General features: G+C 37.0%; 1 protein-coding gene across 8 annotated transcripts in view; it reads right to left on the bottom strand.

Moving 5' to 3' along the window:
* Positions 1 to 17,784, bottom strand: part of YAP1 (Yes1 associated transcriptional regulator) — an 86,612-nt gene that overhangs the window by 13,970 nt on the left and 54,858 nt on the right. The window contains exons 4-6 of one of the 8 annotated variants that reach the window (XM_038128540.1): positions 14,364 to 14,477; positions 1,936 to 2,117; positions 363 to 410 (exon numbers count right to left, since the gene is read on the bottom strand). In XM_038128540.1, the coding sequence (XP_037984468.1) occupies positions 363 to 410; positions 1,936 to 2,117; positions 14,364 to 14,477 (344 nt within the window). Of the gene's footprint in view, positions 1 to 362; positions 411 to 1,923; positions 2,118 to 14,363; positions 14,478 to 17,784 lie in introns of all 8 variants that reach the window. The other 7 variants (XM_038128531.1, XM_038128565.1, XM_038128573.1 and 4 more) reach the window with 7 other exon arrangements.

Here is a 17,784-nt window from a genome sequence, read left to right as displayed (position 1 = left end):
GTACTTAAAAGTCACCAACTACTACCTTAGATAGTTTGCTTCAAATAAACATCTTGATGACATCAGGACTGGAACAGCAGTATCCTCAAGAATGCTAAACAAGAAGGTTGTTTTCAATGTAAAAAAATGTGCAATGAATTCCTCGTTTGCTCCTAAATGTTGATATAAAGTTGTGGTAATGCAGCACTCCTAAAAACAGTGTTAGGGCTGTGACCAGAAAAGTGATTCAAAAATGTGCGTGGCAGCGCTTGGGTTTTTTTCCCTATTTTTCAGAATGTTTTCATGTAGCAAAAGGTTCCCTGCTAGCCTAAGTTAATGCTTTCATTTTTCTAATTACGCTGAAACATCAGTTAAGAGCCTACCTGATGTTTTGGAGAATTTGCTGTGCTGGGATTGATATTCCGCAATGCCTAAGAGTAAAAATAAGATGGATAAAAATTACTTTAGCTGCACGGTTTACCTATGCAGGCTGTCTTATAAACACCATCTTGTAGTATCAAGCCCCCGAGACAGGCCAGATGAGACAGGATAAGGGAGTTAAGAACTGTGAAAATCATGACACACTGAAACAAAACTCAGATTTACCAAGGATGCGTATTTGACAGATAAGCATAACGACTAAGGAGAACAACATGAAGAGAACCGGCTGTCATCTGCTCTAAAGTTAGTCAGGTTCTCAATGACAACTGAGGCAAGAAGACAATTAGAAGGCCTACCTAGAAGCATGCTAGCACAGGGTAAAATGTCTGTTTGTGGATTAATTGCAAAGCAGGAACAGCAGAGGCCCAGGTGCTTAAGCGGAGAGAAAGTCCTGATGCCACCTTTGCAATGTATTCTTACCTAGAGTACTAGAAAAAGTAATGGCTGTAAAGATGACCCATCTTACACCAAGAGATGCTGAAGATTCCTACAAAACAGTCCTTGACTACAAAGGGGATAAGAGAAGTCAGACTCCAGGACAGAATACTGCAGGTGATGAAGAAAGAGAAAAGCTGTCTTTGAAGACATTAAGATGTTATCCTCTTCTGATACAAGGCCCATCACCCAAAGTGAAAAGGGAAAGATTTTTAGGTTTTTCTCAAAGAAAAGATTAGTGCTTTTTCTGCCAGTGTCAAAAACCCAAAGAAATATCTTAAGTATCTAGCACAGGTAGTAGTAACTATTAAAACACTCAGATTGAACAATCGAAGCAGAAGGCTTAGAGTCAAAAGGAGATCAAGCCCGAATTCCAATCCAGAGATTGCAAAGTCCAGTCCTACACTTTAATATTTGCTACAGCCATATCCATACAGTGGATAATACAGCCATATCTGTATAGTAGAAAACACTGAAAGGCAAAGTTTGCAGCCTTATTATGAAGTTTGAAATTCTTCAGCATAAGAAAGCCACAGGTTCAAAATGCAGCACAAATTATTCAGTTGTTTCATGCTCACTCCACTATTAAACAGGTAAGATTCTGGCAACAAGGCATCTCCTCAATGTATCTTATATAAACTTTGAAAATACTTCAAAATCCTACAGACTGCAACGGGTTCTAAAACTGAAGACTTTCCTCCACTTAAAAGGGAGAAGTAGCTGTGGGAAATAACTTTTTGCATGACTTCGAACTCAATGAATACAAAATATATTATTAGGAGGAATATCCAATCACATCAACAGTCCACGCTGTCATCCTTATAGTTTGTGAAGCCTGCTCTTTAAGAGTTTTGTTAGAGGGAGGAATGAGGGAGGAAAGCAAAATACTTCAGTCTAAAAAATCAAATACTTTCACCACAAAGCTGATATCAGTAAGACAATGAATTCAGACTTTTTTAGATCTCAATGCTTTTTGTATAGTCACTGGTCTTTAAGACTCACTGAAACAACAACTTAGAAAAATCAAAATATAACATACAAAAGAAATAGTGGAAGTAGGTGTCTAACCTGTGGCCTCACCTGCCGAAGCAGTTCTTGATGCTTCAGTCTCAGCCTTTCTTTCTCCATCTGTAGCTGCTGAAGTCTCATCTGTTGTTGCTGATTGGAGCTACTCCCTCCCATCACACCACCCTGGGGACTCTGAGGAGCCAGAGGAGGTGGCTGTTTGACTGGAGCACTTTGGCTGATTCGCTGATTCATGGCTAAAGAACCAAAACAACAAACATTTAAAAAATAAGTTCAAACAAATACATGCAAGGAAAGTAGTATTCATGAAAGGTATGCATTAAAAATATACAAAATTACAAGGCATGACAGTACAAAACATGCAGCTACACTAATATTCAGAGTATGAAATGTACACCCATGTGTGAGCAATCAATGTGTGCAAAATTAACGCAACAGTCTCATGGTTAAGACAACGTACTTATTCTAGAAGCTTCTAAAAACAGTTTAATGGGCTAACTGGTGAAAAATTCAAAAGCAGTAGTAAAATATTTCAAATGGAATTAGAAGAATCTCTCTTCTTTCTAATAAACTATTCTCGCTGCAGACACAAATAGTAAATAACTTGTTTTATTCATGTGGAATCTTAGGTTCATTTAACTTGAGAACACACAGAACGACAAAATGGATCATTTCACTTTTATCAAAAACAATTAAAGGCTACCTGTTGTGGTGCAAGGTGATACAACCAGCATTCACATCCTTGTCACATCACTATTTTAGTGTTAGAGACTTCATTTAGAGCTTCTTGATAGGCAAAATTAGAATTGGTACAGAAATGGCAGATAAATTATACAGCCATAAACATGGACATCAAAATAGAAAACATTTCGCTAGTGCTTCATTTTCTTTTATTCCTCAGAATTATTCATTGCATTTTTCCTGGGGAGCAGAGACTAAAAATGTAACTTTGAAAGCACAATGAGAACCCATCTTCCCTTTCCCTATAAAAGCAAGGCCTAAGAAAATTTTATTTTATAAAATAATACATGACTGGGATGCATCTATGTGATGCATGAGGCCTGATTTCTCCCTTACATGACACCAATATGGTTGAAATCAACAGAGGCACTAGAGTTCCCAGAATGAAAGAGAGAGTGGGAAAGGCTGACTGTATTGAAAGGGCACTATTTTCATTGAAAGGGCTTTCAGCCTGGAATTAGCTCTCCATCTCCATCATGTTCTCTAACAGACTGAATCTGTCAACACTCACAATATTCTGCGGAATGCATTTGCTGAAGCAGTGATGGGAGAATGGCAGGGATTTTTATTTTTCTGGAAATGAGGATTATGGTTTATAGAAACTAAAAAAAAAAAAAAAAAAAAAAAAAAAGAGGTTCTTTTAGGATGACAGGGTGAAGTGGGAAAAAAACCCCCGTAGACTTAGTTTGAATTAATGTTTTCATCATATAGAGGATTCCTGGAATACTAACATTTCTAACTACCATAAGAAAGGAGAATTCTCTCTTTAAAAAATCTGTATCATCTTTTCACTGAAAAGCCCTTCAGTCTCCACTGTCCTTTGAGTGTTCAATTTAAGGTATAGTAGAGCTGTTCTTCTGTTCCAAGAAAGCCAACATATTTATCACATAATACTAAACCAATGAGAGACCCACCTCTGCAGTCTACCCTTTCAACTAATCCACTGGTCTAGCACAGACTCAACAGTCTAATGGGCAGAAGGGTCATATTTTCATGAGTCCAGCCAACACAAAATGCTGTAAAATAGTTTACAGTAATTTGAAACAGTATTTCATGCAGTTACTAGTCAAAGAGCTTCATACATATAATTTCTAATATGATAAAATTTCCTGTAAGGTAAGTGAACCTATGAATTAGGAATGAAAACTGGATCCCAGTACCAAGTAAAAAGAACTAGGGCTGCAGTTTAGTTCCAACCTACAAATCTCATCCTGATGCAGCATGAAAAAAAACCACCAGTGGGAAAATGACATTCCTGTGGATCAAAGCCTAAAATCAAGCAGTTGATGTTACGAGACATCCAGCACCACTTTACCATCAGAACTGAACTTCAGGACATAGGGCGACCAGAGTGAGCCAATTAACCAGCTTTGCCACGCAAGCCGTGGTCTCTGGGCCAGTGACAGGAAGGCTAGCCCAAGACACTACCTAGAAACTGTTAAGCAAAAGTCCTAACACCATCAACAGCTGTCCTGTAAGGATGTGGGCAGTGAACATTTAACTACAAGCACCAGGAGCTCCATGGGGCAGTATCTGCTGGAAGCCTAACAGCAATTAATCAACTTTAATTTATCAAAGCTGAAGCTAGAGAAAGCAATGCAAAAAGCAAGGCAGCCCATCTAGCAGTTTTAGATAAGCTATACAAGACATTCCTGGAGTGGGGAATAGATCTTCTCCTTTCTCTCTTTTCAAATCTGGAAGCAGGACCATGCCTTTTGCTCTATATATCTTACTCTCCTTCACCTTATAAGCAGAAATGAAGTTAGTAGGGGACAATGGAAAACAGCCTTCTCCTGCTGTTAGTTAATTCTGCAACCCTATCTAAAGTCTATGCTACCCCTCAAAAGTTCCAGGATCCAAACCCTGCTAATAAACAAGATGGAAGGTCAATTACAGTGTAAAGTCAAAATGGAGAAAAATTCAAAAATTACGATCACCTGAAATGAGCAAACCTAAGTTAATTCTACAAGCTAGTTTGCTTTTAAGTTCCCAAAGCTGAAAAATGTCGATTTTCTTTTGGTTAAAAAGGCTCCCTTTATAGTCTAGTCCCCAATTATATAATCATGATTTCAGAGTTCTACCTCAATGCAGTTCACAGCCAAGTCATGTTACAGATAACCTCATAAAAATTTAACAGTGTCTAACCTTAGTTAAACACTTCAGTACAGTATCACTAACATTCCTTCAACATGTTATGAGTTTGTTTTTCCTGCATGCAGCATAGAAGTATCTCTTTTCCTCAAATAGGCAGCTTTGTATTTCTTGCTCATGACACTTTCTGCTCTTTTTATTTTATATATGTGAGTCTTTCTGACAGCTGCTTGTATTATTCCTGTTCTCTCTGACTACTGTTTGCTCCATTCTTCTCATGTACTGACTTTGCAATTTTAACTTTAAGAAAGATACCATGTTTCTCTGGCGTTTTTCTTTTTATTCCCTCATCCTAGATCCCCAAAATGTCTTCTAATGTCCATTTTGAAAGTAGCATTTCTAATTAAAAGCATATCTAAAGCAGGAATATCATAGGATACTGAGACTTTGGTGTATACTTAAAATTCATCAATAAATATTTAATGATATTTTTGGGTAACTATTTGGAAACTGAATCTAAAATTCCAGTTTCTAAATTATTATTATTACTATTCACACATCATTGAAAGGATGTTTCTAAACATTTTATTATCTCAGGAATGAAAGAGCAAAAGTCTTCAAATTTATAAGATTTTAAATTGTCCTCAGAACAGATTGTGGAGATGTTTTTATAACAGCGAACTCTTTTTAACCATGAAATTAAACTAAAAGTCAGGATATTAGAAGAAGATGCTGCTAACTGAATTTTACTGACTTAACATATCCAAGTGAAGAACCAGTGAAAAAACCACAATAGTATCAATGATTTTCATACAGCTTGGTGATTACACAAGTGTGCTATCTTCAAGGGAAACTCATATAAGAATGTAATTATCTATAATTTCCAATAGAGTATTTAATGGAAGTGGGGGTGGGGGGGAGGGAACACACCTTGTCTCAAGTAACAGGAAAAAACAGAGGGTTTTAAAGCTTTTTGTTGTTGATTTGGGGTTGAGGTACTTTTGCTTGCTTGTTTTGTTGGTGAGCTTTTTCTTCTTTTTACACTCCCAATTCCCCATTACTTACCAGGACACAACTGCAGAAATCTGCACTCTAAAGAATATGCTTGTTAATGTGATCTCAGATAGTAGATTTTATTTTTTCTACACCTCATGTATTTGTAATGATCCTGACATGCACAGCTCTTTTCAAGTACTTTGAATTCAAAGGTGAATGAAGAGCTTCATTTTATCTGCTAGCTAGGACTTACCAGTTTCTAATGCATCCTGTTCCTTACCTTCCATGGCTATGGAAAGCATTTAAATAAGGGGCTCTGCACCCACACTGCGGAGGATGCAAAGACCTCACAGGCAGAGCAGGAACAAACAAGTCTTTGTTTCTAGAAGAGGGGGATTTGAGGGAGGAGGAGGGGCAGACAAGTTAAAAAACATGGGCAACTCAAGACAATAAAAAAGATCTTGTCCTAAAATATGGCTTCACAATCTGCAGAATACAGTGAACTGCAATTACTGCAATACATTTTTTGAGAAAATTACTGGTCTTTAAATGTTCTACTGTCAGCAGCAGAAATGCCTTTTCTGTACTATACCAGACAATACCTGACAATTCCTGAAAAAAGTTTAGACTGCTGTCGACATACATGGAAAAAACCAAACAACCAAAACCCAAAAAACAAGACCAAGAGAGAGAAGGCATTGGTGCTAGAGAGAAAAGGCCAACAAATTTTTAACAACTCAAGCATAAAAGGCTTATTTCTCTCCCAAGATCCTCTGTCAGTTGAAAATCCCAAGTACCAGGGCAGTGACAGTTTGCAATAACACAGCACCTCTCTCCTATGCATAATTACATGCAGAGATGCAGACACAGCTGAATGTTTGATGTTGTTTCTTTCCTACTTATAATTCCACCCTTAAAGCTAAACTTAATTTTAATCTGCCAATTTGAAGACGCTATTTAGTTGAACAAACAACAACAAAAAAGCTCAGGATGTGAGCATACTATAGCTGACTGTCCTTACTATTAAGAATCAATGTTTTCATTGGGGGAACTAAAGAACTTGTCCCCTTCAGTTCCATTTTGAAACTAGACAGCTATTGTGCATCATTTTTGTCCATAGTCAAGTTTTTACCTGGTGCTAGTTTGCAACACTTCAACTAAGGCAAAAATCCTCTTTGATTACATTTAAAAAAGTGGTGAAGAAAAAAAAAATACCAGTAGGATTTGAAAGCGTCTTGGAAGTAATAAAAACATGTTCCAAGGGGCTTTTTAAGAAAGGCTTTCTACAACAATTTATTTTTTAATCAGGATGTAAATCATGTTTCTGGATTGTATTCTTTATAATATATTGCTACGTTACTCTAAGGAAATCCCACTCACAGTTTCATAATGCTGCTGTTATGAAACAATCTAAAAATTAGCACAATAAAATATTCCATTGCTTTCAGTCTCTGATAATCTGACAATCCTGGATCTTAGAGTATGGCGGAAACCACAAATAGACTGTTCTCTGGGCTCATTTTGCTGCTTTAAGTTTACAAACAAATCTTATGTCTTAGGCAAAAAGAAATATTCACAGACTCCTGAGCTGAACTTTTGGTTAAAGCAAGCTATATCCAATGAAAATACCATTACAGAATCATGTCCAAACTACAGACTGGTTACTCTGCATTTATCAACTAGTTTCATTCAAATTAAAGTACTATTCTTCTCTTTGTTTTAGTACCACTATCGCACCTGTTGGTTAAAACAATATAAATTAAGTTCCTTTTTCTTTGATAAATCTGCCATTGCTTTTGAAGTCTTTCTGTATTGTCAAATATAGATGTGCAATAGCCGGACTGATTTGAGCACCATTCAGACTCTACAGCATGTACAGACAGACTCTTGAATCACTGGTAACTAAACTGGAGTAAAAAGCTGTGTCAGTTCTTTTCCCCCCCACAGCAGTAAACAGCAGTATTTATAAAGCACTTTCACTCAATGTATGCCAGTTTCAGAAGAACTAAAATATTCTGGCCAGCCAGAAAAGCAAACATAAATTATATTCAGCAGTTAAGTAAGTTGCTTTTAGGAACTTCAGTGCACACACATAAAACAAAACTCTTTAAATAATGGGCTCTTATTAAAACTCTCTTTTAACTCTCTACATAACTCTTTTTCACTTTTTTAAAAAAAAATCAATTTTAATTTTGGAAGGCTAAACAAGTTTTAAATTACTTGACTTGCAGAATGCAACTGACACTGTATTAGCACTACAGAACTGTCTAAAACATAGTGCACTGGACAGATTATGAGAACAAACCTGAACTAATGTTGTTTAAATTTAAATTTATGCATGAAACACTAAAGACTACAGCAAGTGCAGGAATCTGAGCTAATCAAGGCCTCATATGTCTGTCCACTAACTCTCTGGCAAAATATATTTAATGAAAGCTAGTCCACATGTTAGACCAAAGTTTAATCAGTGAAGAGTCTACATAAGGCTATTAGCTGTGAACAGTTTCAGCGTTTAATCACTACATAATACTTCCTGGGTTAACTAACCAAAAGACAAGCTTATTTACAATTTGTTATAAAATAATATGATAACTTTTTTAACTGCAGGTTTCCTTTAATTTATTTGAGTGGAACAAACCCTGTATATAGGCACCTGCACATCTTAATCTTTTTTTAATTTGTCATAAGCCCATTAGAAATGATTAAACAGAAATTACAAAATTCAGTAAAAGCTACTGCAAAAAAAAAAAATCAACAGTATACTATCAAGAAACACTTCTATACATAAGAAACTACCATCATGTTTCAACACGATTGAATTCAAAGACAAAAACCTGATGTCTTTGAATTTAAGATCATATATGATTAGATATAGACTATATAATTACTGTATGTATATATATTTAGATTACAGATAATGAATCATGCTCAAAATGATCCACCTTCAACTTTTAACACAGCAGGCTCATTAACAGGAAAGTGCAAACTGCTGTATTAGAAGAATATGGTGGAAGAAGTGTCCCCGTTAGGAGGGCAGTTTCCTTTCACTATCACAGCTGCTTAGCACAACGCTGCAAGCATGCTTTATTTTTACTGGCACCCAGATATCATTAGCAATAAATCTCCTTTCCCAAACAGGATTAAATTACTTTGAAAACAGAACAAACACCAGAACAGCTACAAACTTACATAAACCTACTGTCCTGATAAATTCTTAAGAAAAGTGTGGGTTTCTCTCTTTCATAGTATAGAAATATTCTACCTGAAGTAGATAACTGCATCCTGACACAATACTTGTGGACAGATTTAGGGATTTCTTCAGTGAACTTCAGTTAAGAGGTATAAATACATCCTGCTTTCAAACAAACCCACATTTCACTTTCTGATATAATCATACACAACAAGTAATTATTTATTGTCATTACCATAAGGCAGCACCTGCCTTTTACAAAGGGATGCTTACCAGCAAAATTTCATCTGCCTCTGCAGATTTGCAGCAGGCTTTGACAGAAGTCACTGGTTCACTGAAAACTGATGCTGCTTCATCTGTAAGCATCTCTGACACTCACACCAAAACACAGAAGTCTTTACCCCATCCTAAATGATCTCCTGACACTGTTCTTCCGGAAAAACAGAGACAGTTAAGTGAAAAATCTAATACTACTAGACCTTTTTAGACGAGCCAAATCCTCCTTTGTTTTACAGAGTATGTTAAGAGATATGCCATTGCATTTGCAGACCAAAGCCACTTGTGGCTCATGCTCTGCTTTTTGTGCAAAAAACTGAAGGCAGATCTGGAACTTAGAAGTCTTAAATGCTACTATGATCAGACAGAGAGTCTGGGTTTGTTGTTTTTTGTTGTTTTTTTTTTTTTTTTTTTTTTTTTTTTTTACTAGACAAAGGCCAAACCCCAGTTTTCCAATCTAGACCTCCAGTTCTATCTTGTCCAAAAATCTGCATCTTGAAAGGCTCCTACAAACTAATTTGAAGGAATATATATTAAACAAAGTGCTAGATAGGTAAGGAATAAGAAAGCAACACTACAGAATACCTCCTTTTAATTTCTGATACTTAAAAACTAGCAGATGCTCTGAAGCTTAAGCTTTGATTGAATTTCAACATTGTAATGTGTTTGCTTGCTTTTTCTTTAAACAGATATGGCAAATATATATTTCAATGAAATGTACATTTTACTACAGTGTTTCTGGAGAAACTCTTCTCACTTTTTCAAAGGCACAATGTTTTTATACTACAAAAAAAAAAAAGGAAGCAGAAAAACCTGGTGTACACTCTCTGTAATCATGCTGTCATCATCAGTTTTATTTCATTTTCTAATTATGCAGTCAAGCAGCTACTGTACACAGAGCCCCTATGGCATTTTTCCTAATGATATTAAACATTGTTTTGCCTTACCTTCCCCCTCATCCAAAATTCATGCAGAACTTCAAAGAACATTAACATTATCTCTAAGTGGGAGTGATAAAGTCGTGGCAGTGATTTCAACCTGAGGTCACATATTTTGCTTCATACCCCATTATCACAGCTCCAAGAATTGGAAGACCAGAAGGAAAGAAACTGTAAAGGAAAGTAACTTATGGTATGACCATAAGTAACAAGCCTTTAAAACCCAAGGAACTCAAACAATATCTTGTTTTACTCCAATCCCTACAGAAAATTGTCTGACTACTCTACTGGAGTAGTAAGGTCTCCACACCAAACTTAAACCAGCAGAGACATGGAAATCAACTGCCAGTTTCCAGTATTTTCCCACTTCAACTTCATCTTTGAACTTAATATATTAAGCACCCTCAAAGGGTACATTATTTAAGGTTGCATTTCAAAACCAAGTCCTATCATTGGCAAACTTAAATAAGAGTTAAAATCCCTTTAATGGCATTTGATACAAAAGCCAATTCTTGGAAACTTACAGCAAAAAGTTGAACAATTTTAAACCTTAACTGGTTCTAGGAAATTTGATTTTATAGGAAAAGCAGATGTTCTTCTACTTCACCAACTCCAGCCACTCAGAATGCATAACTGACATGCTTCCTATCCAGATGTTTGAGTATCAAGAAAATGCACTATGTTAGGCTCAAAAATCCAGTAGGATCTGTGAAGAATGACCAATGACCAATAGCAGAAAAGACAAAATGGTCCAAAAGACAAGTTCAACCAGACAGTCCAATTCCATCAAGGGAAAAAAAACATCTTCTAAATAAAATAAAAAACCAAGGCAATTTGAGGCCTCTTACTATGAGGCCTGCAAAGGCAATGAGAAGGTAGAACAGCATGTTTTTACCAGATGCTCCACTAGACAAGAATCCTGCTGACACAGGCCTAAGGACCAACCCCCTCCCATCCCTATTCCTTTGATCCCATGTCATCTTTATGACTGCCTGTGCTTGGCATAAGAAGACCCTCCTTTCATACTTAGTTCTTTCCTAGATATTAAAGTTTGTGAATTGCCCTAACACAAAACTGTTTTAAAGTCATATTTGTAGACTTGGAGGATGAAAGTCTGAGCCACAGGACTTCACTGACACTTAAGCGGTGTAGCTGAAGACCTTGAACCCCTCTCAAAGATGTTAGACTTGAGTCTTGGAACAAAGTTCTTATCTTCAACTTGAAGCACACAGGTTTTACACCCAGCCTACCCCACAGCTATTCTGACAGAGGCTCTTTTCTGATGCATTATTTCTAAAAGCTTGCTCCAAGAAAGAATACATTCCTAATTACATTTCTTTATTTTCTGTTTAAAAGCATGAATGCTATACCAAAATGCGCCACACCAAGTCAGTCCACCTAAAATAATTTTTCCAACTGATTTTCCTTCCTCTCACTCTTTTCTAGCCATAATAATGGAAAATTCCAAGCACTATTTAAAAAAGAGCTATATCCACACCTACTAGAGAAAATAAAGATGAATGCAAAGCTTCCATCTGATGAGGAACATACAGAGACATAAAGGCTGTCTCCCTGGAAGCTGGGAATTTAGAAGCAATAAGGGCAAAAAACTCTTCATACCTTCTGCTTCTGAATACTGGAACAGAGGAGTATGTTTGCACATACCATTCAATAGCTTTGTTTTCTTCAATGGTTCTTAAGATTGGTAAAGTGGCAGAGAGAGACATTAATTCCTCCTTCATTTTCAAACACCATTAGCATCACTGTAATAACTAAAAGCTTCAACAAGAAAAAGATGAATTTATCCTGCTTCTGGATTAGTAGTCACAAATATTGAAAACCAAGTCCTTATATTAAAGCACAGTGATAAAAAAGGGTATGGTCATCCTCAGGGGAAAAATACCAACAGAAGTTTCAACCTATATTGAGCACAGAAAGGTAAACTCCTGAGTCATTCACATGCTATTTAGGGTCACAGCACATATTTGTTGAGGATCTCCACATAGTAAATAAATGCAAGGCTCACTAATTTAACTCTGTCAAAGAGATTTTTTTTTCTTCTTGACTGGAGTGACTTAAGGAGGTCACAAGTAAGAAAGCAACAGGAATAGAATTTTGTATTTTCTTGGCTCAAATGATAAAAAATAAAAACCACAATACAATGTGTACAACTTAGGTTTTCAAGGAAAACTCCTCCAAGCTCAACAGCAGCTAGCAGCTTGTCTCTATTTGCCGTCACTCTAGATCAGAAGAGCCCACATGCTTTTTTTTCCTTTCCTGCCCCTTTCAGTTACACTTGAGCTCTTTGACTGAAAAGGTCTGGAACAGATTAAAAGTCCGACCACAAAATAAAGAGCCTTGGCATGTACTCAAGCCTGTCTGGGATACACATACACAGTGGGCCCAAAAAGGGAAGCTATGCAGCAAGAAACCCTTAATCAGTCTTTTGGACATTTCTAACTTCTTTCAGTTTAACTGCACAGCCTTAACATTTGATAGAGTTTCAGTATGCACAAGACAAGCAGCTTTTGCCCTAACAGCTGGACCACTCTATTTACAGGAATACAAAATAGTTGTGAAAAGCAAGATTCATCTCACTCACAACCTCTATCCATTAAGGCATTTTCCACACCCCTTTTTAATTCCAGTTCATCTTTGGAAATGATACAGTAAGGAATGCAAGGAAAACAGATCCACTGCAAGTTACCTGAGTAAATGTAATTGCAAAAGGCAACACTGATTTTCAAAATGACTGCTTCCTTTTCAGCCTTACTCACATACTAAGTAATTGTGAAGTTGCAAATTACCCACACACTCCTCTTGCAACGTGCAAACATGTCTGTAGCTCTGACTGGTGTTAAAGCCAGCATGGACATTTGCCAAAGCTGACACCCCACCTTTGGGCTCAAGTTGCATAGTGGTTCAACCTGTCTACAAACTGGTGAGCAGTTTATAAACAAAGTGTGACAATGTGGTATTCTCCGTAAGAGTAAACGGATGTTGTAAGTAAGCACTCAAGCCTGCAAACCAAAAATACAGAATTTCTAGCAGACATTTCAGAAAACAAAACAGAACAGTGACTGTTGAGTTTTGTAGCTCTGTATTTATATGGCATTCATGGAGTTAATACCTCTCCCAGAAGGGGCCCACAGTTGTTGTTAGGTCAACCCCTGTAAAGCTTCAAAGGTTTTGCATCCCCTCAGCCTGACCTACTCAGTGATCTGCACACTGTTTTCATTTAGCTGCACTGAGTCCAAAAGTAAAGCCTGAAAACCACAATGATCTCTTTTTTTTTTTTTTTTTTTTTTTTACTCCTACTGTTTTTCCATAGCTCTGGAAAAATAACTAAAATCTAAAGGAGTTGAAAATAGTAAGTTATTGGGAAAACAAATCAAGGGCAAGCTACTAAGGCTGACACCCACAGGTCATGGCTTTACAAAAAATCAGAAATTTTAACGCCATACTAAATACATCACTTGGATAATCTATGAAAGTTTAGAGTCTTCACATTATATGTGATTTCTATTCATAGTCATCAGTGCCAATACTTTATTGAAAAGTCTGCAGTTCTGCTCTTCATATATATCAAAAATATAACTGAAAAAAATTAAGTTCTGTTTTGTTGAATTTCTCCCTCTGGACTTTGTGATCGCTAAGTTACTATTTCTATTTCCAATGTCACATAGTCTTTATCCCACAAAAAGGTTATTAAAGTAGGAGCAACAAAACTAATAATTCTTCATCATATTGTTTAATACAGAAAGTTTTGTCATGATAATCACTGTGACAAGCTGGAACTATAAGCTGGTATATGTTTCAAATGTATTTAAACAGCATGAACTATTATTTGACAATGTCCTCTTAAGATAGCACAAAGGAAAGTAAATATTTGTTTAGGAATTAAAAGATTCTTCTGTGGTAAAGTTTTGCTAATTTAAAGGGACTAGTCAGCTTGACTGAAACTGTCTCAATAAGTAATTTCTGAATGTCACCACTTTGGGGAACCGTATGGATCATGTGGCAGAATACCAAGCCGTACCATTAGAAACTTGGGTAACATACAGTCCCTGAAGGATATAAGCTAATAGTTGTAATCTTAAAAAAAAAAAAAAAAAAAAGTTATTTAAATAAGGCCTCCAACTCAAAATATATTTTAATTGTACTATAAAAAGTTTTCAAAATATGCCTGCAAAATTAAAGCTGAGTGAACTGAAGCAAATCAAGAATTCTGAATTGAGATGAACTTTTACCAAAGCGTGGGTCAAGCCTTGGGTCTAGCCAAGATGTGGTCTTGTTCTTATGGTTTATGTAGTAAATTTCTCCATCCTGGGTCATAGCTTGTTCCCATCCATCGGGGAGTGGGCCTGCAATATAGAAGGAAGGAGTTGATGGCGGGCTCTTGTTTGCTCCAGCTGAAATTGATCTAAAAAATATTTTAACATTCTACATATATAACAATACATGAAACAGAAGAGTTTCAAGCTGATTTCTGGGATTAAGGGCAAAGAAGTGCTGGGTGGGAAATCAAGGAACAGGAAACACTTCTATCATTTTTATTTAGGATTTGGACTTTAATTTTCAAACTTGTTTGTATCCTTTCATATGCATTTGACATATTTTTGCTATAAGCATTCATTCTGGTATAAAACCAGCAATAAGTCAAGCCTGCCAGAATGAAACCAGCATGTGCACCAGGAAAAAGAAGCATAGAATAATTCTATCTCTCACAGAAAAGTTCATCTAGTGATTAAGACACAGCAGCAGCAACAAGCTAACACTGAGGAGATCCTGAAACAATCCTGTCTTTCACAAACAATTAAAAAAAGAAGCGACAAAACTAATTTCCTCTTTACCTCATACTCTAACTTTCGGTGAAAGCATTTAAGGCTTAAGCAGACAAAAATGCAAACCTGAAGAACAAGGCAGGCAAACAAGCAATAACAAAGCAAAGGCAAGGAAACACCATGAGCAGTCACAAAGACACAGGGCTATGAACAGCAGTGCAACGCCTCTACAAGCAGAAAGGCACACACAGGAAAAACTATTTCTAGAAAATGGTCAAAGGGAGGTACATAATGATGTTGTGGAGTCCACAATTCATGTCTGAACACAGCCTGAGGAATGGTTCCCATATGCTGCCATCAGCAGCTTTCAAGAAACTACCTTTCATTCCTATACAGTTCTTAAACCCCTAGTTCCCATCTTTATATGGTCACGTAAATTCACCCATACTTGGGTTAGACTGAAAACTATTAAAAAAATTATATTTATCTCATCTTATCTAGAAGGTGCTTTACAAATACATGGTTTTGATTTTTTATGGTCACATTGACACAGACTTTTAAAAATGTCTAAATTAGATACAGGAAGATCTTCCCTGTATTTTAGATATAAGTACAATCCTCAAATTTTACAACAGAAGATTCACTTCACATGGTAAGAACATAAAAGAAATTAGAAAAAAAACCTGCTGTAGCAGCAAGCCATTGTGTTTCAAGGTCTTCTACTCTTCCTCAGTGTAATACAATAATACAACAGCAGAAGCCATCTGGCTGTAAGACTTGGACTAACAGATATTCTGTATAATGTAAGACACACTAAGTATACACAAATATCATTATTTCATGCATGAGATTCAGGTATACCCAAAAATATGTGCCCATCTGATAAATGTCTACTACATCCATCTTTGAACTACATTAGCTCTTGACTGCAACTTTGTCCTGAAGTCATGCTCCTGCTGAAAAATTCAGTCTAAAACTGGGAGAGGAGGTGGGGAGGACAGATTAGTTTGCTTAATCTCAGAAGATGTTCTTGGAGAAATGTCAAAATGAGTAAAAAAATAATTCAATTGCATTCCAGTAATATCCCAAGGCATAATCAGAACAAGAATTTCTTACTGTGGTCTTTGAAGATCCCCTGCAAACTACATTTCTAATTTAAACTTTCATTTTGGCTCAGAAAACAAAGCCCTTCTCTAACAACTGCACTACCCCATCATTGGTGCTACAGATGGATTTCAAGTGAGGAAAAACAGCAAACACGAGGCATTTTCTTCCCACCTCTAATGCTCTAAATGTTGCCTACAAGTAACAAGTACCTCAGTTTTATGAGAAGCTAGTGAACAGAATAGGCAAGAAAGAGTGACAATACTGCAAATGATGCTTAAACCCTAAGATACTCACTGTACAAAAGGACTTTGATGGAGAAATGAAAGCTCCAGCGCAAAGAACGCTGTATTTTGTTACCATACCCAAAGACCAGTCAGCTAACCAGTGAGATGTTTTTTTACAAAGCTGGAGCACAGAGACATGCCCCCCATCATCCAACTGCAGAAGTCAATGAAGAATCAAAACCACTCCTTTACTGCTGAGCCAGCATGCTAGCCATGCAGGCAGACCTTCTCACTACCACTCTCCTCAGAGTCCTGCTAAGCCAAACATGCCTTGGAGAAACTCAGCAAGAAATTCTTTGTGAACTGCAAAGCCAGAAAAACCCTCTTTGGCTTTAAGAAAAACAAAACCAGCCTTGGGGTGTCAGTCCTGCTGAACTCTGAAATCTGTACTGGTCCAGCATGTTCCTTTGTAGCAAGTAAGAACAAAATGCCTTTGAAGAAGGCTGCCAGGAGCTGATCAGTCCATCCACCTGGTGGAATAATGCTACTTAAGAGATTCAGTGATCTGATGAGTACTAGCTTACTACTGGAGACAAACCTGGGCAAGGTTCTCTTTCTAATAAAATGCACAGCTGTGGAACAGGACATAAAGGTCCATCTGCTCACCCAGCTGTCACAGCAGCAAGCCTTCCTTCCTAAGTGCTATAAATGACTGCAGAAGCAGAGCTTTTATCTCTGGAAACTTTTGGCATTAATAACGTAGCTTGCTTCCTTGGACAACAAACTGCTCTCATGTTTCTGCTGTCATCGTTACATATTGAAAAGGCAGTTCAAAAATTGAAATTAGTGCCTTCTGTAATTTCTGTTTGGTTTTGTGAGTAACTCTGAAACTAGAAGACAGGTCTGATTTTCAAACTCTGTATTTGAGGCAACTACCAGAGGAAAGAACTAAACCCATGCTGAGGAATAGGAGACACATTCAGTCATCTAGGAAAATTCCTTTGCAATTACATGCCCATATCCCCTCAAAAGGCTGAACAGGAACAGAATTTTCAGCGTTAGATAACCTAGATCACAAAAGCTGAGTCTTATATTACTGCTATTCAGACCTTCTCACTAAAATTTCCATAGTTACTGCAGCTCATGTTGTATAGAAACAGCAATACTGGGTCTAACCAAAAGTCCATTTAGTCCAGGCATCTAGCCTGGGGTGATGGACAGACTTAGTTGGCTGATGAAAGTAGCCCATTTAGTGACTGTCACATTCAATGAACTTTTAAATAAAGCACTGAATACATGTAGAGACCTAAAAGGTATAGAGGCTATGAATAGTCATTTGGCCTCCAAGTATGTTGGGTGCTGGAACAGGCTCCTCAGGGACACGGTCATAGACTCAATACTGACAGGGCTCAAGAAGTGTTTGGATAATGCTCTCAATGGTGTGACTCTTGGGGATGTCCCGCACAGGGCCAGGAGTTGGACTCGTTGATCCTTGTAGGTCCCATCCAAATCAGGCTATTCTATGATTCTACCACAAATTATTCCTTGGGCCAGTT

Source organism: Motacilla alba, chromosome 1 (genome assembly GCF_015832195.1).
Source record: "Motacilla alba alba isolate MOTALB_02 chromosome 1, Motacilla_alba_V1.0_pri, whole genome shotgun sequence".
NCBI classification, from domain to species: domain Eukaryota; kingdom Metazoa; phylum Chordata; class Aves; order Passeriformes; family Motacillidae; genus Motacilla; species Motacilla alba.
Note: the sequence above shows the minus strand (reverse complement) of the source record. Positions and strands in the feature narration are given on the sequence as shown.